This window comes from Phaenicophaeus curvirostris, chromosome 17 (assembly GCF_032191515.1).
Source record: "Phaenicophaeus curvirostris isolate KB17595 chromosome 17, BPBGC_Pcur_1.0, whole genome shotgun sequence".
In the NCBI taxonomy this organism is placed as follows: domain Eukaryota; kingdom Metazoa; phylum Chordata; class Aves; order Cuculiformes; family Cuculidae; genus Phaenicophaeus; species Phaenicophaeus curvirostris.
The window spans coordinates 5,859,483-5,885,748 of record NC_091408.1 but is presented as its reverse complement, the minus strand read 5'-3'; the positions used below and the strand labels follow the sequence as shown (position 1 = coordinate 5,885,748).

The window sequence follows — 26,266 nt, the reverse complement described above, 5'->3', positions numbered from 1 at the left end:
CCACAACTGGGGAGTGGATGAGGTTTTGGGCTCACCTCCCTTTGGCACAGATCTAAGGATGAAGAACACCCAACCATTGCTTTGGGGCAGATCTTGCCTCTGGAGGGCTATTTTATACACACCCTTCTGAGAGTTAACACATGCTCTTGAGCTCACTCTTAACTAGGTTGACTTTTGTTCCCCAATTAATGTGTTTTTAAGACTTTCCATTCAGAGTTTGGTTCTTTTCCTGCCTCCTCGCTGATGAATAATCATTAACTATCCATGAAAGATCTAAATGGCCTGTGGAATTCATGAGGTATTAAATGGGCATTATATTATCAGCCACCCTAAATGTTTTGTTTCCGTTTCAAGACCATTCATGAGATGTTTATGGATTGTGGATTTATGGAAGCCAGGGGATCTTTTTAGGAGTAATGTTCCATACCCCAGAGTTACAGTCAACAGCTGGAGCCTCCGTGCAGGAAAATGTGAGGCTGCAAGCTCAAAAATAATTAACCCCTGCTTCAGAAGATTTCAGCACACAAAAATGATGGATTAAACTCTAAAAATAAGCTCCGAAACACAAAACACAAGCAAACTGATGAGCTGTCATCAAGACTAAAGTGGTACATGGTAGCCTTGCTCCAGAGAGGACCTGGCTGCTGCTACTGCTCTCCTAGATATATGGCAGTGGTTTAACTTCTACGCCTGCACCAAGATGGAAAAATTAGTGGGGACAGCCCCACAACACCCTGGGGGCTTCCTCCCTCCACCAAGGTTTTCTGCCTAAGATCTCATCTCAATCTTCCCTCTTTCAGCTGAAAGCCATTCCCCTTATCCTATCCCTGCACTCTCTGATAAAGAGCACGATACGTGTGCACTGCATGGACAGTGCCATAAAACAAGAAATATCTGCTAACAGCCCCAAAAAGCTACTTTTTCTCTGTGGCAGGGAGCGTTTGCCACTGCGTTCAGGCTAATACACATCTAAAACTTGAGCATGCCTCTGCAAGAGAAATGGGAAAAAAAGAAGCTGCCTCTTTAATGCACTAATTATTATCCCAAAAACACTAACAGGATTAGCAAGCAGGATTTAGTGGTTGCCTCCAAAAAATCATTAAGTGCCATTAGAGAAAATTAACCTACTCGGTTCTGTGAGCAGCTTTTGAGAGCCTGGGTCCTTCCGCATCGAGACGATGAACCCCTGGCTAGGACACTGGCACAACAGAGCCCCGTTAATACTGGCTCTCTCTTTCCACTATTAATTCACTAACTCTGAATTAAAGTTGCATCACCCAAGGTGGCCCGGCACAACTGGGAACGGGAGCACCAAAGATGCTGGGCAAACAGAAAACAGGGCAGAGACTGATGAAGGAAGATGAGACACAGAATCATAGCATGTTTTGGATTAGAAGGATCAAGTCCAGCTCCTGCCCCTGCAAAGGACAACCCCATAACACATGGCTGAGGGCATTGGCCAAACTGGAATATTGTCAGGCTTGGCGCTGTGACTGCTTCCCTGGGAGCTGTTCCAGTGCTCCACCACCCTCTGGAGGAAGAACCTGTTCCTAATGTCCAACCTGACTCCCCCCTGGCATCTTCCTGCCGTTCCCTAGAGTCCAGAAAGAAGAGCTCAGCTCCTGCTCCTTCTCTCCAGGTGAGGAAGCTCCAGAGCACAACGAGGTCTCCCCACAGTCTCCTTTTCTCAAGGCTGAACAGAGCAAGTGACTTCAGCTGCTCCTCCCACAGTTCCCCCTAAACCCTTCCCCAACTCCACGCCCTCCTCTGGATGCTCCTCAGCACCTTTAGATCTTTTTTTTTTATCCTGTAGCCCCAGAACTGTCCCAGTGCTCAAGGTGGGGCCACCCCGGTGTGGAGCAGAGCAGGACAATCCCCTCCCTTGTCTGGCTGGCAATGCTGTGCTGGATGCACCCCAGGACACAGTTGCCCCTTTTGGCTGCCAGGGAACTGCTGGCTCATGGTCAACTTGCCACTGACCAGAACCCCCAGACCCCTTTCCCCAGGGCTGCTCTCCAGCCTCTGGCTCCCCAGGCTGTGTGGACACTCAGAGTGCTGTGTCTTGGGTGCAAAACCCAGCACTTGCCCGTGCTCAGCTCTATTCAGTTGGTGATTGCCCAGTTCTCCAATCTGTCCAGACCCCTTTGCGGGGTCTCTTTGCTCTCAAGAGATGTGACCATGTTCACGCAAACCCCATTTACAATTCCTTTCTCCATATCTTGCTGTGCTCCTTCCCATTGCAAGAGAAGTCAAAGCATCCCATCCCCAGCTGGCTCAGAGAATCACTGGCCAAAGGCTTTGCTGGAATAAGGTCATAGAATCATAAAATCACCAGGTTGGAAAAGACCGATCGGATCATCCAGTCCAACCATTCCTATCAAATACCCATGTACAAACCTCACACGAGATGCATGTCAGGACGACCCAGAATGTACAATGACCACAGTGGGGATCAAATGGCTTGGGAGAAGCAAAGGATAGAGCTCAGACTGAATGCTGAAAAGCAAATAAAAGTAGGACATGAACCAGGCTGCTCGCAAGGTTTTGCTCCTGCAAATTTGATCTGCTGGAAGACATCCCTGCTCGCTGCAGGGCAGGTGGAACTGGATGATCTTCATGGTCCCTTCCAACCCAAACCATTCGATGATTCAAACACAGTGATGCTCACTGGGGATGGACCAAAGTAAATATGACTTCCCAGTGCCTAAGCACGAGGGGGAGGGTGGCCTTAGAGGAGGTATTGTCCAGCTGAAAGAAATTCATTTCCAAAAGCTAAAAGCCAGCAGAGACTGAAAACTCCCAGCCCAGGGGAGAAAGGTGTCCGCACTCATTTTGTGCAATGACTGCAGCCCCACAGCTGCTGCAGCCTTGGGGATGTGACAAGGAAACAAGTGACACCACGATGCTGCAGCCACAGGATACACCTGCACCCTAAATCCTCTCTAGTCTGCCCCTGCCTGAACACAGGGAGAGGAGGGTCTGGCAGCCAGGCAGCAGATTTTAACCCTCCATGTGCCCCAGCTGGAGCTGCCTGAGCACCACAGCTGCCCCCTGGATCCAGCAGGTGGGTTTGCACCACTGTGCCAGGGTATCCAAGCTTCCCCCTGCTCCCACCACATCCCTCAAGAGATTTCACCAAGCCTTCTCGTTTTCCAAGAACCCCAAGCTGAGGACAAGCCACGCAGTTTGTCCTCAGGCTCCTATTTCAGGAAGCTGGCAGGGACCAGCCATGCTCCCTCCATGCAATGCATCCTCAGGGAGGGGAGATGCCCCCAAGATTGGCACCGGTCCCCTCTGCCACCCCACACCAAGGCAGCAGAAGGGCTTCCAGATCAGGGCCACCAAAAAGGCCTGAAGGAGATGGAGTGTGTTGGTGCCAGGGAGCCTTTTCCCTGCACAGCAGCAGCCTCTGCCGGCACCGGAGCCACAGAGCAAGAGCTGAGGGAAGGAGCCTTGGCATGACCAGGGACTGAAGAGCCTTTTACAAGCACCAGGAGGGATGGAAAAAACACAGGGAAGATCTTAGAATATAAACCACGGTATACAAGATATCCACATCCCAGCTGAAATAATTATCCCCATCTTACTCTCACACGCACTCGCATCCACACACAGCTCTTACGGCCGTGCTGTGCATCCCAGTGCTGCAGCTGCAAAATCCCACCCTATAATCCATCTGTGCCACCAGAGCCACAGTCCAACACACGAGGCTTCACCAAACAGCAGCCTCAGAGCTCTTCACTGCTCCCCATCCGCCCCACGCTCCCAAAACAAAGTCCTAGGCAAGCAAAGTAGACACCATCCCAGCAGCATCCCCACTGCCCGCTAGACCTCTAAAGGGCTTTTCCACCTCAGAGCTCAAAAAAAAAAAAAGACACCACACCCCACATTAAGGGATTTTCCACTTTTCCAAAGGAGCTGGGATGGGGTTCATCACCCCATCGCACCCACTTACTTGGGGGTGTGTGCCTCGTCCACACGATGCCCCAGCTGGAACTCGTGGGATTTGCTCCGGTGCAGCACGGTGAAGCCAGGGATGAGATGGATCAGTTTGCGTGACGAGGGTGGAGGCGTCCCAGGGGGCTTCAGTTTATTCCTCCGTCGGACAGGCGGCGTGCCTGGCGGCGTCATCGTCACGATGTTGGGGGTACGTGGCGGGGTGTGAGCAGCATGTCGCTGGCGTGGGGAGGGCGGCAGGGAGCGGTGGCCAGACTCCAGGGGTGGGCACAGCCCTGGGTGACCTTCCACAGTCAGCCGGTCCACGTGGGTGTACAGGGGTCCATGGGGAGAGCCCGCATGGCAGTGATGCTGCCCACACTTGGGTTGGACCTTGGGGCTCGGCGAGAGGTGCGTCCTGCCCCACTGCCCCGACTCCGGCTGGCACCCGGGGCTGTTCTCCTTCCCTGGCTCCGTTGTCGGCCACTGGATGGTCCAATCCTGCTTGGAGAGGCTGCCGCCTGCGACAAAGCACACGGACACGGCCATGCAGCACGCCACAATCTTCACAACCCCCACCCTATGACCACATCCACCCCCAAAATCCCAGCAAGCCTCAAGTATGCCACACGCATGCCAAGCAAATCATAGAACAGCTTGGGCTGGAAGGGACCTCAAAACCCACCCAGTTCCAAATCCCTGCCATGGGCAGGGACACCTCCCACTGGATCAGGTTGCTCCAAGCCCCATCCAACCTGGCCTTGAACACCTCCAGGGATGGGACAGCCACCACTTCTCTGGGCAGCCTGGGCCAGGACCTCCTCACCCTCACAGAGAAACATTTCTGCCTAAGATCTCATCTCAATCTCCCCTCTCTCAGCTTCAAACTCTTCCCTTTGCCCTATCCCCGCAGCCCCTCATCAAGAGCCCCTCCACAGCTTTCCTGGATCCCCTTTCAGTACTGGAAGCTGCTCTAAGCTGTTCCCGCAGCCTTCTCTTCTCCGGGCTGAATAGCCCCAACTCTCCCAGCCTGTCCTCATACAGGAGGTGCTCCAGCCCTTGGATCATCCCAGTGGCCTCCTCTGGACTCGTTCCAACAGATCCATGTCCTCCCTCTCCAGAACTGGATGCAGGACTACCTGTGAGGTCTCACCAGGGCAGAGCAGAGGGGCAGAATCCCCTCCCTTTCCCTGCTGGTCACACTCTTTTGATGCAGCCCAGGACCTAGATGTCTTCCTCGACTGCAAGAGCACTTTGTTAGCTCATGTGGAGCTTTTCATCCCTCAGCACCCCAAGTCCTTTTCCTCAGGGCTGCTCCAAATCCAATCTCTGCCCAGCCTGGATTTGTGCTTGGGATTGCCCCAACCCAGACCTTGCACTTGGCCTTATTGAACTTCATGAGTTTTGCACAGACCCAGCTCTCCAGCCTGTCTAAGTCCCTGTGGAACACAAATACTTCAAAAGGGTTTGAGAGATGCATTGCCCACATGTTTCCTATCCCACTGAGCCCCCCACTTGTGTCCCCACCACACCCAGAGATGGTACAGGGGTACAACACTCCTTGCCCAGCCAAGGCTGCTGCCCCCACCTCACCCCTACAAACTCCCCTCTTGCGACTCAGTGGTTCCATTTGCATAAAGGAGGGAGGGTGTAATTAAGCAGGGCTCCTCTCTGCTTCTAGTTATGCATCTCCACTGGCACAGAGAAGAGCAAAGGGCTGTGAGCAGCAACTTCACAGCACGACAGCGACAGACCCTATTCCAGGTCCCTTTGCCAGCTCCTTTTGATCACTTCTGCTAAGAAAACCAACATAAACCCACTATCTCTTTATTTTAAAAGCCCTCCTTCCCCATCCCCTCTTTGATTATTAATTGCCTGGCCTCTTCTCTCCTCAGCCTTTTCAAGGGGAATGGTTTATTTCAAGCTCCAGAGGAAAAGGAGAGGAGGAAAGGGCTTTGGAAATTAAAGCTTTAGGACTGGATTGAAAAAAAACTCCAGGGAGAAAAGGAGGATGAGGAGGTTTCTTGAATCACCCCCTCAAAGCAGAAAACAAAAAATAAAGCAAGTCTTCTCAAGCTGGCACAAAAAGCCCTTCGACCCACCAAGTGGCTCATAAAAAAGTTAGCGCACTTCCCTTGTATTTTAGCTAATTAAGGAAAAAATCCTACTGCAGGAAATCCTCAGCTCTGCCTGGATGGAGTTGCATTTCCAAAGCCACCACAGACCCACACAAGCCATCGCCAAAACAGCTCAATCCATGTGGGGACATAGCAGGTGACAAGTCCGAAGAGCCCTGCGCAGGGACATCTCACCACGGCCACCCTGCCTGTGGAAACAAGCCTGGCTGCTCGACCCACCACCACACAGCCAGAGACTTGTTCCTTGCTCCCAAGGCCACCAGTGGTCATCGGTCCCCAAGGCCACCCCAGCTGGTGGCTCCCACCTTCACACACAGCCAAGGGCCATGGTGAAAGAGGACAACGCCATGAATTAAATCCTTCTGCAAGCCCTTGACCCCTCCAGTTAATTAACCTGCCAGGCAGGGATTTGCAAATGTATGCAAATCAAGGTGCTCCCCCATTGGCTCCTCTGCAAGCTCTGCTGGCCCAGCAGCATCCCCACGCTCCCACCACCAGCAGTAATTAGCAGCAGTTAACGAAGAAGGAGAGCCAAGGCCGCTTCCACAGCCTGCAGCTCAGCCGTGGCATCTTCCCCTCGTTGCAGTCCCCTTCGCTGCTCGGCTCTGTCATAACACGGCTGATGCACTCGAGAGCAAAAATAACCCATTATGGGGCTGGTGGGTGCGTCAGGGCTAAAAATACCCCAGCTAAGCTGAGGAAATGCATTTTCAACACACGGCTGCTTACACGCAGGCTGCAGGTAGCGGGCACTCTGCTTGATGAGAGATACTTCAACTGAGAACACACTTGAAAGGCAAAATATAACAAAAATAAATGCCCAAACTCTACTTACTGCAAAGCATCTTAAATGCTTTTGGATTTCTCTTCCTCCCCCTAGGGCTCCCCCATGTGATGCTGCTCTGCCAGAGCCAATTCCCAGCTGGAAAACCAAGGGAAGGGTTCACACAGAAGCAAACTCCCCTTCATTTTTATCAGTAAAGGATATGGATCTGTTGGAGTTCAAAGGAGGCCAGAGACACAATCCGAGGGCTGGAGCACCTCCCGCACAAAGACAGGCTGAGAGACTTGGGGTTGTTCAGGCTGGAGAAGAGAAGACTATGGGGAGACCTTAGAGCAGCTTCCAGTGCTGAAAGGGGATCCAGGAAAGCTGGGGAGGGGCTCTCGATCAGGGAGTGCCAAGATAGGAGGATGGGGAATGGTTTTGAGCTGAAGGAGGGGAGATTGAGATGAGATTTTAAGCAGAAATGTTTTGTTGTGAGGGCGGGGAGGTCCTATCCCAGGTTGCCCAGAGCAGTGGTGGCTGCCCCATCCCTGGAGGTGTTCAAGGCCAAGTCGGATGGGGCTTGGAGCAACTGGATCCAGTGGGAGGTGTCCCTGCCCATGGGCTTTAAGGTCCATTTTAAGGTCCATTTCAACCCAAACCCTTCCATGATTCTATGATTGCTCAGTTTTCCCCAGGCTCTGCCTGCCTCAATGGTGCTGCAAAGCTGCCTGGGCACTTGTAAAAGCCTCTTTGTTTTGTTTAAAGAGGGAATATTTATTGCATATTGAAATGAGCATTGGCTACACCTGCCCACCACCCATCTGACCTCCTCTCTCCTCCCAGCTGCCACTGAGCCCCGGCCACCAGCATGACAGGAGAGAAAAAAAGGGCTTTATTAATCTCCTTTGTGCTGCTGCTACCTCCCCACTTCGCTCAGCCTCCTTCACTCCATCGTACTTCATTAGGGAAGAAGCTTTTTCTGAGCCACTCCATTAAAATAAACAAGCAAACAAACTCTGGGGAAGAGGCAGAGAGGAGCACCCGCCGTCGGGATGCAGCTCATAGATCAAGAGATGCAGAGGGATGGGAAAATGTCACCAGAAAAGCCATTTTTTCCCCCCTCGTTCCAGAAGATGAATAGCAAATTTTGCTTTGATTTCCTAAAACAAAACATTGGGAATAATGTTCTGCCCCTTAGGGATTGATGAACTCTGCAAATCTTTATACCATGGCCAGGGCAGCTTTCAATTTTGCACCAAACGGGGATGCTCACTGCTTTTCATTGTTGTTTCTTCTCACCTCGGCTGACCCTGTGCTGGCCCCCAGCCACCCACACCCCTCCCAGGGCTGGACCAACTCATAAATATTCAGCTCCGGATCAGTTTTCCCGGTAGTACAGCTAATAACCTCCACGCATAACTCACTAGTCACACACCATCAACTCCTCAATCCACAGCGGCCCCGCTCAGCTCTTACTTAATATTAAATTAATCCCCCTTTGCATTCAAAGCTGATGCCTTGGCTGCTAATAAAATACTGCTGCCAAGGGTAAGGTTTCGTAGTCGAGAAAAATCCAATACAGACTGGTTAACGCAATAAAGCAGGGGTTTAATATAGGGTTGACACTATATTTGACAAATATAACATGGGTTTGATTTATAAGCTGCTCCTGAGCTTTCTCTGATGCCCTCAGGATGCTTGGTTTGGGAAGGGGCTCATTCCCTGTCATCAAACCCCATCCTGGCAAAATTCCTCATCGTTTAAGTGATAAAACAATATCCTGCTTCCTCCCTGCCTCCTCCTCAGCCCCTAATTCCAGGCAGAATTGGCCTGGGAAATTAGATGCCTCTAATTAACAACTCAATAAATAGAGATGGATTGAAAAGGTTAATACTGTACCTCATTCCTGCTTTATTATTACTAATCTTGGCTTCTAGGAATCGACCACTATCGCACTTGCAAAGAAATTACACGATGTTTTAAAGAGGCAGCAACTTGCTCATTAATTCTATTTTCAGACTAGGACCATCTCATAGAATCATAGCATCATCAAGGTTGGAAAAGACCTCTAAGCTTATCCAGCCCAACCATCAACACAACCACTCCATGCAAGCTAAACCACAAGCCAAAGTGCCACATCTGCATGTTATCTGAACCCCTCCAGGGATGGAGACTCCCCCATTGCCCTGGGCAGCCTCTGCCAGGGCTTCACCACTCTGTCAGGAAAGACATTTTTTTCAAATATCCAATCTAAGCCTCCCCTGGCACAACTTGTGGCCATTTCTTCTCATCCCATCATTTGTTACTTGGGAGAAGAGCCCAGCACCCACCTCACCACAACCTCCTTTCCAGGAGCTGCAGAGAGTGATGAGGTCTCCTCTCCTCCTCTTTCCAGGCTGAACAGCTCCAGGTCCCTCAGCTGCTCCCAGAACCCCTGGGTTCCAGACCCTTCCCCAGCTCCGTACCCCTTCTCTGGACGCACTCCAGCAGCTCAATATCTTTCTGGTACTTTATCTCTTGGTTTACAAGGAGATAAAACACAGATAAAAAGCCATGCCCATCACAGCATGGTACCTCTGGGATTCCTTTTGGAGGGGCTGTGATAACCCGATGGACCTGAGATCCCAGCACTGCATCCCAAGATATCATCACTGCCATACAGAGACACTGCGGGTCCAGCCAGGCGTAACACAGCTCCCAGGGATCAAGACAGCACATCTAGCAGCTAATATCCCTCAAAAGAGGGTTGGTGGTGCATTGGATGGAGACCCAGGGGACATGGGGACACAAGACAGGCCAGGCCAACTTGTAGAGCCAGCTTAGACCTTCCTTCCCAAGCTCATAGATAGGGCAAAGCTGGCGGCAAGTTACCAAGATGTGGAGTGATGAATGGAGCACAACATTCCCTTAACACACCCCAGATGAGAGCGTTACAGCTCCATCTCTGCATGGTCCCAGCTGCCCCCAACAGCACAAGGGGGACATTGCCAACGTATCAGAAACTGTTCCGCCCCATCCAAAATGCTGCTGGGACCGTGGTGCCTCTCAGACCCAGCCCCGAGCAGCTGGTTGGGATGATCTGCTCCCACCACCCAATCTCATCCTGGGGCAGTCAGCAAGCATCTCACCCTGATCTCAACAAAAGGTACCAGCACCGTCATTCCCCCCCATGCAGAAGAGGGCTCTCCCAGGGGGAGAAAAAGCAGGGGGGTCACTGAAACAGGACCATTTGACATGGCAAAGGCTCTGCCAAGCATGGAAACACTGGCACAGAGACAGGGGACACGCAGCTGTGCTGAGCAGGATACAAAAAGACCATCTCCCAATCCAGGTGAAACTTTCTACATCCAAAACCTTTGGAAATTTAGGGGGTTTGGTCTCCTGTGCTCCCCAGGGAGGTCCTGCATCCCTCTGGGCTGGCAGGAGCCCTGCAGTCCCCAAGGCTTGTGCCACCCACCAGACCACGTGCCCAGGGTTTTCTCCAGCAGCCAACAATGCCAAGGAACATTGCACCACAGAGCCAGAGCCTCCGGCCCCAGCAGAGAAGGAACAGACCCAGCAGCATCTCTGCAACACTGGAGGGACAAAACAACAGCTCTCACTGCAAAGCCCAGCCCACAGCCCCCACCAGAGCAGCACAATGATGGATGGAGTTAAATGGAGCGCTGGGGAAGACAAATACCAGTGGTGCCTGGATAGCAGCAAACTCCCTCCTGCAGGGACCCAATGGGCCACCAAGCCACATCCCACCAGGAGGGCTGGCAGCCCCATCACTTGCCCCATTAAAAAGTAAATCAAGCAGTGAGCATCCTGCAGCCCCCCAGTTCCCCCCTGTCCTGCCAGTCAGAAACCACCTGAGGAGCAGAAGATGCTTCACCATCTCCACTGCAGCTGCTGAGCTGAAGGCTCATGTGGATTTTCCAAAGCAGGAGTCCCACTGGGGCACGGGGGAGTCACAACCATAGAACCATTAAGGTTGGAAAAGATCTCCAAGATCATCAAATCCAGCCATCAACACAACACCAACACACCTACCAAACCACATCCCAAAGCACCACATCTGCATGTTTTAACACCTCCAAGGACAGTGACTCCATCACAGCCCTAGACTAGGAGTTTCCTTGGCTGAGGGATTAGAGGGGCAGAAGAGGGGGGTGCAGGGGCTGGACTGAGCCAGCACAGCAAGTAAAGCAACATTTGTTTGCAACAGGCTTTGAGAATCAAAGGTATTTATACAAAGAGCAGGCTGAGAGTCTTCCCCAGGCTCCAAGGGAGGCATCGATGTCCTTCCTCAAATAGCGGAGAGACTTAGTGAAAATGCCAAAGGGAAGGAGGGCAGGAGCACAGGCAAGAATCGAATTTAAGGGAGTTAAAGAGTGAGGGAATCCTGCTCCATGGGAAATGTCGGGCTGGGTTCAGCCATCCCCACCTCCCTGCTCTGGCACAGGGGTGGAAGCCACTGCTGCATCCAGCCCGGCAACTACGCTGCCTCCCCACCACTAGCCTTGTCCCCCCCCTGTCCCCAGGGGCTGCTGTGGACCCGCAAAACCCAGCTGAAAACGCACCAGCAGGGCTCACCCTCCATCCTTCCAGATCCTGGGATGCAGCTAGAGTAACCCCTGAGAGGGAACAGGAGCCAGGCAGAGGGATTTGGGGTCCCAGATCTCAGGGATCTGGCAGGACTGGGGTCCTCCTACAGAAGCATCCTGCCAGTCCAGGGCTCCCAGCAGGGACCACAGCTAAACCAGTGTACAACCACCATTGCCCCAGGCTAAGACCACGAAGGGAGCCCTTGGGAAGGGGACAGCTGGGGCTTTAAACCATGAAACAGGGTTTCACCATTCCCCCAGCCCTCAGCCCCGCTCACAGGCTGCAAGCGCAGCTCCAGCCCGAGCAGCTCCAGCTCCTGCTCCTGCAGCCGGCTCTACAGCACGGAGCTCTGCTGCCACCGCCCGGGGACCCGACAGCGCCGCACTCGCATCCCCTGGCTTCCCCCCGCATCCCTGTAACCCCCCCAGCCCCGCATCCACACCCCCCGCATCCCTGAACCACCCCCCCCAGCCCCGCATCCACACCCCCCGCATCCCTGTAACCACCCCAGCCCCGCATCCACACCCCCCGCATCCCTGAACCACCCCCCCCAGCCCCGCATCCACACCCCCCGCATCCCTGTAACCCCCCCAGCCCCACATCCACAACCCCCGCATCCCTGAACCCCCCCCCAGCCCCGCATCCACACCCCCCGCATCCCTGAAACCGCCCCCAGCCCCGCATCCCTGGGGATCCACCAGCCCCTCACCTGCACCCCAAAAATTCCTGAAATCCCACTCCTCGCATCCTTGGAACCTCCCCCCATCCCCAAAACCCATCCATCCCCATCCTTGCAACCCCAAAAGCTGACAGCCCCACATCCACACCCCTGCATTCCTGAAACACCCCATCCACACCCCCACATCCCTGTAACCCCCAGCCCTGCATCCACACCCCCACATCCCTGAAACACCCCAGCCCCACATCCACACCCCCACATCCCTGTAACCCCCCCAGCCCTGCATCCATGCCCCTCACATCCCTGAAACCCCTCCAGCTCCACATCGACACCCCCGCATCCCTGTAACCCCCCAGCCCTGCATCCATGCCCCTCGCATCCCTGAAACCCTCCCAGCCCTGCATCCACACTCCCACATCCCTGTAAACCCCCTAGCCCTGCATCCATGCCCCTCGCATCCCTGAAACACCCCAGCCCCACATCCACTCCCCTCGCATCCTTCAAACACCCCCAGCCCCACATCCACACCCCCCGCATCACTGAAACCCCCCCAGCCCTGCACCCCTGCATCCCCCGTGTTCCTAACACCCTGGCACCCACACACACCCCAACCCTGGTGTCCCCCAAACCCCCCCACATCTCCAGCATCCCCCCAGCTGCTGCAAGGAGGCACCCACACCCCCACTCCCTGAGAAGGGGTTTTGGGTACTGGGGTGCAGCCAACCGGGAGCAATGCTGAGCAGCAGGAGCTCACTGAGTCTAAACGGTTTCTCTCCAGTCTGCTGGCTCTGCTAACAAAGTTCAACAAAAGCCCTCATGGCCAAGGAGACCCTGGGGTACATGGAGAAGAGTGTGGCCAGCAGGGCAAGGGAGATTCACCTCCTAATCTGCTCTGCCCCTCTGGGTCGAGTTCCGGGCTCTCCAGCTCCAGAAAGACAAGGAACAGCTGGAGAGAGCCCAGCAGAGGGCATGGAGATGACTGGAGAATCTCTCTCATGAGGAAAGGTTGAGAGACCTGGGTCTGTACAGCCTGGAGAAGGACAGGGTGAGAGAAGATCCCATCAACGCTGATCAATACCTGACAGGCAGGTTGCAGGACAAGGGGCCAGACTCTGTTCAGTGGTGCCCAATGACAGGACAAGGGGCAACGGGCACAAACCAGAGCATGGGAAGTTCCACCTCAACATAAGGAAAAACTTTTCTATGCAAGTGATGGGACATTTGAACCGTCTGCCTAGGGAGATGTGGAGTCTCCTTCTCTGGAGAGATCCAAACCTGCCTGGACGCAACCCCTGGAGGTGACCCTGCCTTAGCAGGTTATTGAACTGGATGAGCTCCAGAGGGCCTTTCCAACCCTGACCATGCTGTAATTCTGCTCCTGCAAGCAAGAGGGATCAAGCTTCCCAACAGGTAACACACAACTCATCATTCCCCAGAGAAACAAGTCACCATGCACACACTCCTGAGACACGGGGATGCTCAAGAGCGAAGATGTCCTCACACCTGGCTATCTTCCAGGGGTTCAGCAGCCCTGCAAATCCATGGTGAATACTCTGCAAACAGCTCTGAAGCATTAGAGCCGTGCTCCCAGGGTCATCACAACAGGATGGTGCCACACACCCCACCGGACTCAAGGGGTTTCATCCAGCAGGTGCAAGGGTGCTGGACTCACCAGACTTGTGGACGCTACGGAGGCAGGAGAGGGAGGCATTCAGACGGGCACACTCCTCACTGTTGGCTCCAAACTTCTCCACAGTCGCACAGACCTGATCGTCGGTCATGTCCAGCAGCTCCTCCAGGCTCAGCTGCCCAGGGGCAATCTCCTGACGGGAAGGAACAGTGAGAAGGGAGGAATAAACCATCCTAGAACATCCTCTAACCAGCAACTCAGGGCACGTAGACAAGAAGATGTTCCCTCCCACTGCCCTATTTGGGTCACAGACCCAAACCCACTCATTTTCCATCTCAATATACATGAAAATCTGGAGGGCATAGCTTGAGGCTCAACTTGATCTCAAGTTCTTGCAGTCTCAGGTAACTTTAGACCCAGCTCAACACCAGGACATCTGGGGGCACCATGAAAACCTGCCTATGCCCAGAGCACACACAGGGATGGGCAGCTTCAGGACAGGCTTTCCTCTTCCCTGGGGGAGGTGTTAGGGAAGCATCACCGTGTGCCAACCCTTCACATCACCTGCAGGATCCCAGGACACGGCAGAAGGATGCTTGGACCTGCCACAGCACCACCACGCTGCAGGAGTGACAGTGCCCACAAAGTCTCCCAACACTCACATCCTCCACTAGGACCAGCGATGCGTGGAGAAGTGCTGTGGGGTGACCCCGGCTAGCACTTCCTACCATGGGCTTGCAGCTCCATTCCATGCAATGAAACAACCTGATCCTTCTGCTCTGGTCTCCTATCCCACTCCCCACCACCTGTACAGTCACATCCAGCCTGCCTCAAGGCCAACAGGTAACTTCGAGCCAGTCTCCATCGCAGAAAAATCTGCTCCCTTACCTAGTTTTGCTTGAGGATCCCACAACCCCCTGGGTAAAATAGTACCGGAGAGGCTCAGCATCCAAACCCGCAACAGGGCCCTTCCCATTCCAGCACGTTCAATGCCCAGCCCTTACCTCCATCACCTCCTTGCGGATGTCGACAATGCGGAACCAGTGCAGGAGCTGGGGGAAGCCCTCCAGCTTGGCATTGCGCTCCTGCAAGGCCACCTTCCTCTTGCAGGACAGTTGCCGGCTGAAATATTTGACCAGCTTGCTCTGGAAGAGAAGGCAAAAGCCCTGTGGGACCCCTGCCATGACCCCCCACCCACCCCACAGCAAGAGGGGGACACAAGACTGTGGATATCTTGGGCTCTATCATCCCTTTGTCTTCCTAGCGGGCACACAGCCCCTCAAAACACCCCCTGTTACCTGCTGCCAAGCTTCTGCAGCTAAGGACCCCTTTAGCATCAAGTCAGGGGTCCAAAGTGGGCCATTTCCCCCCCCAAAAAAGCCCTTTCTCATCTCCTTTTTCCCCAACCCAGAGTGCTTCAGTGCTGGGGTCATGTACAGAGGATCCCACAGAGGAGGGAGGGAAGGGGACACCAGGGCATCACTTCTCCTACACGCTAACCAGCCTCTCCCAGCACTGCCCAGCACCCAAGGGACTCACTCCTCTCTCTTATATCCAGGCTTGGTGCAAAGAGACCTACCCAAGCATCCCCTTTGGGATCCGCCCCAGCATCACACAGTGCCAGGGTTGGGATGTTGAGTTCATTCCTTAGCCTCTCTCAGCCCTCCTTTCTCCCACTGCTCCTCACCACCATGACCAGAGCCATCAACCCCTCTTTGCTCAGCCGTGACCCCATCCCTCTGCCAACCATCCCCCCTCTGAGCCTTCCCACCACGAGACCAAAGACGCCGCGTTACCAAACGCAAACTGACAGCTCCCAAAATAAAGACACTGAGCGACTGGCCTCCTTTCTTTGAAATATAGAGCAGAGCCCAGCTCACTAGAAACCTGCTGGGATTTCCTGCTCCTGCTTTTCCAGCTGGGTGATTCCCTGCTGCCGGCAGCACTAGATGGTGCTGTGGCCCTGCCCACCGCCAGCTCCTGCGCACCCCAAAAATAGACGAGCAAAATATGCGATGGTTTGGAATAGAGAGATGAGGGAAGAAACCCTACAGCAGCATCACAGGGTTTGGGAGAGCTTCCCCACCTCCCCCTGGTCCCTTCTCTCCATGGGACCCGGTGATGATGGGATGTATGTGAGTGGAGCAGGGAAAATCAGCCCCCCTGCACCTGCTCATCATGGTTGGGGGGAGCTGGGTGCATCCACAGAGGTGTGAAACAGGCAGAACCAAGCCTTTCCTTGCTCCCTGGGGAGGGACCAGGCAGCACAGGCAAGGGAGAGGTTGGTGGTCCCCATCCCCTTTCAAGCAGCAAGGCTGCACACTCACATCCCACCAGCATCACCCAGGTGGGTGGCAGCTCTGCCAAGGTGGCTTCTCCCCAGCCCTGATCTGGCTAAAGGCCACAGGGATTAATTACCAAAGATTAATACCCAAAAGAGAGGTGGGGACAGCAACGGGAGAGGCTGGAGAAGCCATGGGGAGCCCTGTGGGGCTGGCTCAGCATCGCCCTGACCAGCTGCTAGGTCTGCCCTTTAAGAAGAGCCAATCTCCCAATACAGATCATCAAAAAGACTCAGGATCAGCCCTGGTTGCACATCCTAAATGCACCCCAGGCCCTCGGAGGGGAAACAGCAGCAGGCAGCTTGAAAGCACACAGAGGCCGCTCCTGCCCCCCTAAAAAAAAACCTTCCCCACACACAAACACAGTAAAAACCCTCCAGAAAATATCACCTCTATCCCTACCATCCTGCTTTTCATTCTTTCCTCTCTCTGCACCCCCCCAGGCTGAGAGCCCAGGGGACACCAAAGGCAATACCAGAGCCACAACAGCCTCCTCAGTGCTAAAATCAGGGTCCTGGAATGGGGACAGAGCTGGAGACTAAGCAGCCTCCTCCACCACCACCAAGCAGAGATGGGCTGGGAACAGGGTCAGGATAGGAAGAGTGGAGGGAGGGACTTAAATTTCCAGGCTCCAGGTGAGGCAAGTCCACCCCACCCATCCCTAGAGAGGTCAGAGGGCCATCATTAGCACTAATGAGGGCCCTGGCATGGGCTGATGCTCTGGTCCATGGGTCTGCTCAAGCTGGGGGAAAACAAGCCCAGCAAGCCTCTGCAAAGTCCACAGGCACTTCTTGTTTTGCTGAGAGCTTCACCGCCTGAGCTGGGAAGGGAAGCGATCGAGACAGCCCCATGCTGCAGGGAAAGTCCCATCCCGTGGCTTCGGGGATGCTCTCGCTCACCCTGAGCCACTGCGCAGCCCTCCCTGTGAGGGACAGAGACGTCGCAGACGTGCTAAATGCTGCTCTGCTCTGAAGGCCAGAACCTGCCTCACGCTCCTGTCACAGCACAACTCCCTTCAGCTTTTCTGTGCCTCAGTTTACCCATCTGGGAAATGGCAGGGGGACAAGCCACCAGTCCAACTGGGAATGATGCCAGTGGGACCAGGGCTACAGGAGAACCACACGCCTTCTCCTGGAGCTGGGGTTGAGTTTTCACACCCTTTCAAGCATCTCTCCCGCCTCCAGCACTGCAAGGGGGTAAGGATGGGTGCAACGCTCCAGCAAAACTGGGTAAAGCCATGAGCAGTATCTTCCCCTTGGCCACAGTGAGGGGCCAGCAGGTCCTGGATCCCCTCTTCTCCTCCCTGAGGCACAGACCTGCTGAAAAACAAGACCCCTGCAGGGATGGGTACAGGCAGGGGAGGGATGTCCCGACTCCATGTCACTCCCCTGGGACCCTGGGTCACCCCAAAGTGGCGAGGGGCTGGGATCGCCCAGAGCTGGAGCCCCCTCCACTCCCTTTTCTCTGCTCTGCACCTCGACGGGGTTTTCCACCTGCCTCCCATCACCCCGAGGAGGATTTCCCCTTGTGCCGGGGTTCAGAGCGAGTGGCTGCTCCCCTCAAGGAGGCACCGCGAGCGGGGAGCAAAGCAGCCGGTGTGAGAAGGCGGCTGCACCCCCTGGCACAGCACCCTGCGCCTGCCCTGACGTCAGCTGGGATGGAGACGGCACCAAGCCCTGCTTGGCGACCAGGGAAAGACAGCGGAAAATCCACCTGCGGGAGCACGAGGTGAAAATTAATTAACATGGCACAGGCAGACCACGCGCTGCCAACACCAGCGTCCAGGGAGCCATCGAGAGGGAGCCCACACCTGCCAAGACACCCCGTCCCGCTTGGCACAGCGGAATCAGCACGTGCCTGTGCCTGATGCCTTTATGCTGCAAAGCAGAGAGGTTACTCTGTGCCTCCAAATATTCCCAGCAAAGCAGCAGGCTACGATGGATGCTTTCCTACAGCACGTAGCCACAACCAGAGCGACTCTTCCCCAACTCCTACCATGGGGCTCGTTATTCCAAAGACACCTGGAGCACCCCCGGGCTGGGGAATAGCTCACCATGGTTATATCTTCTCTCTCAGGGCTCTTTCCAGACCCTGCTAGGTTCACATGCCATCTCTGCCTCTCAGCACCATTTATTTCAAGCACTGTAAATGGTCCCCAGGGCTCTTTTCAAGAGTGCAGGGGCTGAAATGGCTCAACCCAGCAGCCTGGAGATGCCTGGTTCTCCAGGAGGATAGAGCCCAGGGATAAGAGCGCTGTGCTCACCCACAGCATTAGACACCAAAGAATCCAGAGGATCACATAATGGTTTGGGTTGGAAGGGACGCCAAAGCCCATCCAGTTCCACCCTCTGCCATGGGCAGGGACACCTCCCACTGGATCCAGTTGCTCCAAGCTCCATCCAACCTGGCCTTGAACACCTCCAGGGATGGGGCAGCCACCATTGCTCTGGGCAACCCTCAAAGCAAAACATTTCTGCCTAAGATCTCATCTCAATTTCCCCTCTTTCAGCTTCAAATTCTTCCCCCTCGTCCTATCCCTGCCCTCCCTGATCAAGAGCTGCTCTCCAGCTTTCCTGCAGTCCCTTTAAGCACTGGAAGCTGCTCTAAGGTCTCCCTGCAGCCTTCTCTTCTCCAGGCTGAACAACCCCAACTCTCTCAGCCTGTCCTTGTGCTTCGGCCCTCGGATCATCTCTGAGGGCTCCTCTGGACTCACTCCAGCAGACCCATGTCCTTCCCCTGCTCAGGACTCCAGAATCCACATGCCCAGGTAGTGAAAATCGCAGTGTTGGGGCAGCGACTCCTTTGGCCGCAGCCCGTGCAAGTTTGGCAACAGTCACATCTCTTCCCTGAGTGCCTCTTCCCATCCTCACTCATGTTCAACCACCAAAAGCATCCTAGGAGGGTGCCCCTTCCTAGCAGGAACACAGCTGCCCAGGGAGGGGGAACTGCTGATCTTGGGGTTAACCCTGGAGCCATTTGCTGGTTTCTGGGAGCCCTGACCCATGCTTTGAAATGAGGAGGGGGGTTGACCCCGGTGGATTAATAGAGAGCAACACAGTCAGAAAAATCCCCCAGCACCCAGTGACTTCTCCTTCTTACTTTTACCCCGTGCTGCCCCCTGACCTCCAGCAAACATGCGGGTAGCAGCACCCCTCTTTCATATTTACACCCTAAATGCAAATTTAGAGACTTAAAGCACGCCTGCCACTCCGAGATAGGGAATAACGCCCCATCACCCACACTGGACCAGGCAGGGACAACAGGGGCAGCCGTTTCCCTCCCACCCTCCTGTTCTGACGATGCTCTGCTGCCCCCCCGTAGGAAGAGAACTGGCCCCGACTCCCACTCCAGGCAGCATCAGTTGGTGTTTCAGCCCCAGCCGCTGCCTTGGTTTCCGCTGGAGCTTGTTCCAAAGTGCAAGCAAGACCTAAAAGCCTCCCAGCCTCAAGAAATGCTGCTGAAACTGGGATGCAGCCGGTGGTACCCATCCCAAAGGAAGGATGCTGCCTCACAGGATGCTGTTATCAGCTCCTCATGCAACCACAGCGCACGAAGGATGGGGAGTCGCATGTACCTTAAGGTGGTTTAAAAAAAAAAAAAGAAAAAAATATGCAAAAACTTCTATTAATCCAGCAAAATCCAGGTTTAGCATATAAGGATTAACCAAAAAAAATGGATTCACCCATGCTATTCCAGGCTCGTGCCTATGGGAGGACTGTGCAAAATCTCCCTGGGTGAGGTTCCCTCCCAGCCTGCTTGTCCCTGGCCACTGTCCCCTTCAGCTCACCAGTGCCTGGCCCAGCTCTGCTGCCACCAGATGGGAAGGGAAGAAGCTCCGAGTGGGGCCTCCGTGTGTGCGTCACGTCCTTGGGACGCGGCGGTGGTGGCAGGGACTCAGGGCCAAGCTCGGCTCCTGCTTACGCTGGCGGCAACCCAGGACAACACCACTGGGAGCCATGGGCTCCTGTGGGGCTGCTCCAGACCTGCACCAACGTGTTGGCATGGGGAATCTGGCTCTGAATTCATCTGTTTTCGTTCCCTTCCTGGGAATCGCCCCGTTGAGCATTGGCAGGGATGCCCATGGCTGAGACACAGAGCAGGCACCCTGGTTTGGGGGTGTTTAAGGGAAGGTGACGTTGGGGCTCCTGGCAGTGGGTGCAGCACCATCCATAGGGGCTGGAGAGATGCTTCCTTTTGAGCATCCAAGATTTGCAAGGCAGCCTCCCCGCAGGCACCGCCAAACCTTGCATCCAGACCACGCTGAGCTGCCCCAGTGACACCAGGATGCTGCTTTGCCCACGCCCCACTGCGAGATGTTGGGAAGGAGCACCCCACCAGGATGGCTTCACCACACTCCTCAGCTCCCCTTGGTCCCATCCATGGGGGGGAAGCAGTAACTCATCAGACCCTAATAAGGAGGTCACTCCACGTGGGATAAACTGCAGTCCTCTGGGCATTGGCTCTTTTGGGGGCTCTTTGAGCCTGTCCACCCTCCAGCAAAGTCTCCCGCACAACCCTAAATTGATGCTGTTTCTTCCCTAGCTCCCTCTCCTTCTTCTGAGGCTGCTCCGGGGCCTTGCGTGGACCAAGAGCTCCAGGCTGAGCTGGCAACCCCTTGTGTGGAGAGGTGGGATGGGATCAGAGAGAGGCAATAGCAGGAATGGGATAGGAGCGCAGCACAAGTCAGTGCCAGGGATGCAGAGTGGGGAGCTGCACCCACCCCAGCCCTGGGGTCCCTCCTCTGAGGGTGCTCAGGTCCCCACGGTGCTCAGGACCTTCACGACTGAAAGCAACAGGACAGGGTGTTTCAGTCACAGTCCAGAGCCAAAAGCTGCCTCACAGAGGGGCTGCAGGACCCATCAGCCGAGCACAGGAACCACTGTGCCACCACTTTTGGGTCCTCAGGGAGAGCTAGTGGGTTATAAAGCACCAGCCAAAAGGCCTGAGCGGGGCCAAGTTCCAAAATCCACCCCCACACAGCACCAGCTTTGCATCAGCCACCTCCACACCCCCACAGACTCCTCGGTGTCCCCCCCGCGGTCACGGCATCGTTGTGGCCACGATTCTCCCTGCTGTGCCACTGACATGGGGCCCCGAGCATCCCAGCCTGCCCAGACCTCCCCTGCCCATCCCGGCCCACCAACCTCCGACTGAACCCCAAATCCATCCCAAGCCAGGTCCCAGCACACTCCAGGGGGAACCTTTTCCTCTGGGACTATGACAGATGGGGCACCGCTCGGCAGCTTCTGCCTATATGGATTTTACCTGTAAATAAACCTGGCTGCTCCAGAGACGAGGAGCTCCACAGCACCAGGCCACCGCACGCTCCCCTCGCCACTCCCCCAGCATCTCAAGGAGCCTCCGGTGCGGAGAGGTTCAGGATTGCCCCCTCCCTGGCTCACGGTGAGGCCAGGGCTCCCCTTGGCATGGCCCCACGGCCTTCATCCCCCGCAGCATCAAGGTCGTAACTGGGCAGAGCATCCCCGTTCCCACCAGGGCTCTCCCTGCTGCCAGGGAAGCCGGGAGGGCTTGGGCAGGTGCTGCATTTTGCCGCGGTGAAGAAACCGGGGGTGAGGATGCTGGCCTGCCTCCCAGCCAAGGGGATGCAGCCAGCTCCGGAGGCAGGAGCACGGGGGGAAAGGTGCAGCCAGGCTGGGGGTAACGCAGCTCGCTGGAAGGAATGCAGGTGGGCCAAGGGGATGCAGCCTGATGGGGAAATAGGAGCCCACTGGAAGGGATGCAGCTGGACCAGAGGTATGTGGTCCAGCAGAGGGGATGCAGCCTGGCTGAAGCTGGAGCCTGGACGAAGGGATGCAGCCAGGCTGGGGCGATGAAGCCTGGTGAAAGGAGTGAAGGAGGGCCAGCAGATGCAGCCTGGAAAAGCAGGACCCTGGAGGAAGGGAAATGTCCAGGCTCGGGGGCACAGCCAGGTGGAAGGGATGCAGGGAACCCGAAGGGATGGAAGGTAGGAGCCTGCTGGAGAGATGTGGCCAGGCCAGAAAGATGCAGCCCAGTGAAAGGGATGCCAGTGGGCTGGAGGGGATACAGCCCAGCCAAAACAGGAGCCTGGAGGAAAGGACGTGTCCAGGCCAGGGTACACAGCCTAGTGGTAGGGATGCAGGTGGGCCAAGGGGATGCAGCCTGATGGGGAAATAGGAGCCCACTGGAAGGGATGCAGCTGGATCAGGGGCATGTGGTCCAGCAGAGGGGATGCAGCCTGGCTGAAGCAGGAGCCTGGACAAAGGGATGCAGCCAGGCTGGGGCGATGAAGCCTGGTGAAAGGAGTGAAGGAGGGCCGAGCAGATGCAGCCCAGAAAAGCAGGAGTCTGGAGGAAGGGAGGTGTCCAGGCTGGGGGGCACAGCCAGGTGGAAGGGACGCAGGGGACCCGAAGGGATGCAGCTTGATGGAAGGTAGGAGCTTGTTGGCCAGGCCAGGAAGATGCAGCTCAGTGAAAGGGATGCCAGTGGGCTGGAGGGGATACAGCCCAGCCAAAGCAGGAGCCTGGAGGAAGGGATGTGGCCAGGCCAGGGAACGCAGCCTAGTGGTAGGGATGCAGGTGGGCCAAGGGGACACTGCCTGGTGGGAGGTAGGAGCCCATGGGAAGGGATGCAGCCAGGCCAGGAAGATGCAATTCAGTGGAAGGGATGCAGCCTGGCCAAAACAGGAGGCTGAAGGAAGGGATGAGACCAGGCCAGGGGGATGCAACCTGGTAGAAGGGATGGAGGTGGGCCCAGGGTATGCAGCCTGATGGGAGGTAGGAACCCACTGGAAGGGATGCGACTGGGCCAGGAAAATGCAACCCGATAGAAAGGATGCAGCCTGGCCAAAAACAGGAGACTGGAGGAAGGGATGCAGCCAGGTTGGGGTGATGCGGCCCGGTGAAAGGGATGCAGGTGGGCCGAGGGGATGCAGCCTGGCAAAGCAGGAGCCTGGAAGAAGGGATGTGTCCAGGCCAGGGGGATGCAGCCCAGCAGAAGGGATGCAGGTGGGCTGAAGAGATGCAGCCTGATGTGGAGGCAGGAACCCACTGGAAGGGACACAGCCTGTCAAAGCAGGAGCCCAGAGAAAGGGACACGGCCAGGCTAGGGGGGTGTAGCCCGGCAGAAGGGATGCTGATGGGCCGAGGAGATGCTGCCTGACGGGGAGGCAGGAGCCCACTGGAAGGGATGCAGCCTACTGGAAGGGATGGAGCCCGGTGGAAGGGATGCAGCCGGGCTGAAGCAGGAGCCTGGAGGAAGGGATGGGGCCAGGCCAGGAGGATGCAGCCCGGCAGAAGGGATGCAGGTGGGAACAGGGGATGCTGCCCGCCGGGGCGGCAGGAGCCCAGGGAGGAGGGATGCTGGGGGGCCGGGGGGATGCCGGGGGGATGCTAGGGGGGCCGGCGGGGCCGGACCCACCTCGGGGCCACCTGCAGAGCGCGCAGCCTCACTCGGTCGCACCGCAGCGCCGCGGGGGAGCCCGGTGCGGCCCGGGTGGGGGGAGAATGCATTGAATATAGGGGAGGCGGGGGGGGGGTCAGCGGGCCCCTACCTCCAGGGTGCGGATCTCCTTCTGCGTGAGGTCGTTGGAGGCGGCGCACTTGGTGCGGAGCCCCTCCAGGTTGGAGATGCTGATGTCGATCATGTTCTGGACCAGCTCGCACTGCTGCAGCGCCTTCTGCAGACTCAGCTGCTGCTCCTCGCTCCTCGTCATGTTGTCCTCATCCATCGCTCGCCGCGCCCCCCCCTCCCCTCCCCTCCACCTTCCTCCTCCTCCTCCTCCTCCTCCTCCTCCTCCGCCAGCCCCCCCCCTCCCCGCGGTGCCCACCGAGCCGTCCCCGCGGCGCCGCGGCCGCCTCGCTGCCCCCCCCGCCCCCCCCAGCATCCCCGGGTGCGGCGGGGCGGGGGCGGGGGCGGGGCGGGAGCCGCACACACACCGACCACACACACACACCGAACACCCCCCCCCCAACCAGCACCGACACCCCCGGGCTGAAGCAATGGGGTGGGGAGGGGACGGGATGGGGACTGGTGCAATGGGAGGATGCTGGGATGGGGTGGGCAGGTGCAATGCGGGGAGGGGGGGGGAATTGTGCAGAGGAGGGGACCCTGGTGCTATGGGGAAACCCTGGCATGATAGGAGTGAGACCCTGGTGCAATGGGGGGGGGGCCTGGTGCAATAGGAGGGGGTCCCTAGTGCAATGGGGAGACCCTGGTGCAATAGGAGGGGAGCCTGGTGCAATCTGAGGGGGTCCCTGGTGCAACACGAGGGGGTCCCTGGTGCAATACGAGGGGGTCCCTGGTGCAATGGGGAAACGCTGGTGCAACACGAGGGGGACCCTGGTGCAACACGAGGGGAGCCTGGTGCAATAGGAGGGGAGCCCTGGTGCTATGGGGAAAACCTGGTGCAATCGGAGAGGGGTCCCTGGTGCAATCGGAGGGGGTCCCTGGTGCAACAGGGAAATCCTAGTGCAATGAGAAGGGGTCCCTGGTGCAATGGGAGAAACGTAGTGCAATAGGAGTGAATCACTGGTGCAATGGGAGGGGGTCACTGGTGCAATGGGAGGGGGTCACTGGTGCAATAGGAGGGGGAGCCTGGTGTAATGGGGGCGCAGGTGGAATGGGAGGGATGCTGCGATTTGGGGCAGGTACAGTGAGGGGGCAGGTGCAGTGGGGGAATGCTGAAGTGAGGGAGGACCCTGATGCAATGAGGGGGGCTTGGGGCAATGAGGGGGGCCTTTGCAGGAACTTTATGTATGTATTATATACAAAATATTTTATATACATATTATATATGTACATATATGTAAACATATATGGTTTTATATACCATTTTTCTGTAATTTTAATATAATTGTATAAATATATACACACATATACATTTTTATATATATATACACACACACACACACACAAGATACCTGGAGGCAGTCGAGAATGGCCAAGGGAAAGAGGAAGAGGAAGGGGAAAAGGAAGGAGGAAGAAATATTATATTATATTATATTATATTATATTATATTATATTATATTATATTATATTATATTATATTATATTATATTATATTATATTATATTATATTATATTATATTATATTATATTATATATGCTAATTAAAAAGGGCATAGATGCCAGACTATCACAGCCAAACTGAAAAGAAATGAAAGGGAAAGAGAAAGGGAAAGAAAAGGGGGAAAGGAAAAGGCAAGGCAGGCATTCATGGGGAAAGCAATCATCATCAGCTATGGAACTCTCGCCCGTGCTGGAAATGCGATGCAATTCCTGTCATTAACTGAAGCACAGGAGAAAAAACCCCACCAGGCTGGAAATGTCCTCTCCTGATGGCTCTGTGGTTAATCGAGTCTTTCAATGACCAAACCAGAGATAAGAGGGGAAGGCACTCGCTGTACCCAGCGCACTTGCAACAACAGATTATGTTCTACTCCCAAACATCCAAGCCACCAGCCCAGCAATTCCTGGGTCTGCTGTTCCCAGAATCAATGAGAAGGCAGGGAAGAATGGGATGGGACCCAGAGGAGGGAGGATATTGAGAGACCCAGCTCAAAACTGGACTGTTGGGGCTCTCTCCCCCTCAGCGTCCTTCACCCACACCACTGCTCCCCATCTCCATCATTCCAATTTCAGGGCAAAAAACATTCCCACAATCTCAATATCTGCCTTTCAAATTAAAGCAAAATAAAGTGAAGTATAATAAAGTAAAAAATAAAGTAAAACAAAGTAAAATAAAATAAAGAATAAAGTAAAATAAAAGAATAAAGTAAAATAAAATGCAGGGAGACTCCACTAGGAAAGACCCACCCAACCCAAAGCCACCACCAGCAGAAGTCCTGCAGTGATTTTTGTAATAGGTTGAGCCTCGTGCTCCCCAAAAATACCCTGTTACAGTCAGAAGGAGAACTCACACACTCAACAGTGGGCTGGCCCATGATGGGAAAGGCAGATGCATGTTATGGATGGTGGGAACAGCCCGAGGTCAGTCAGAAAATGTGCGTTTTCCTATTCTGCAGCCTTGGACAGCTTGAATTATTCATCTCCTTCTTTATCAGCACCGGGCTCTTTGCATGCGCTGTTCCTCAGTAACATTCCTTGCTTCATTCCTTAAACACAAGCTGGTTTGGACACGATTCGTTTATATAAAATGTATTTGTAATGCCTTAATTCACCTGTGTTGGTTTTCTTGCACATCC

General features: G+C 55.3%; 1 protein-coding gene across 4 annotated transcripts in view; it reads right to left on the bottom strand.

Annotated features, from left to right (window-relative positions):
- KSR2 (kinase suppressor of ras 2) overlaps positions 1-23,792 on the bottom strand; it is an 85,219-nt gene extending 61,427 nt beyond the window's left edge. For all 4 annotated transcript variants that reach the window (XM_069870892.1, XM_069870893.1, XM_069870895.1 and 1 more), the window contains exons 1-4: positions 23,613-23,792; positions 14,744-14,884; positions 13,782-13,932; positions 3,956-4,457 (exon numbers count right to left, since the gene is read on the bottom strand). In XM_069870892.1, the coding sequence (XP_069726993.1) occupies positions 3,956-4,457; positions 13,782-13,932; positions 14,744-14,884; positions 23,613-23,789 (971 nt within the window). In that variant the 5' untranslated portion in view covers positions 23,790-23,792. The remainder of the gene's footprint in view (positions 1-3,955; positions 4,458-13,781; positions 13,933-14,743; positions 14,885-23,612) is intronic.
- Between the last annotated feature and the right edge of the window lie 2,474 nt (positions 23,793-26,266).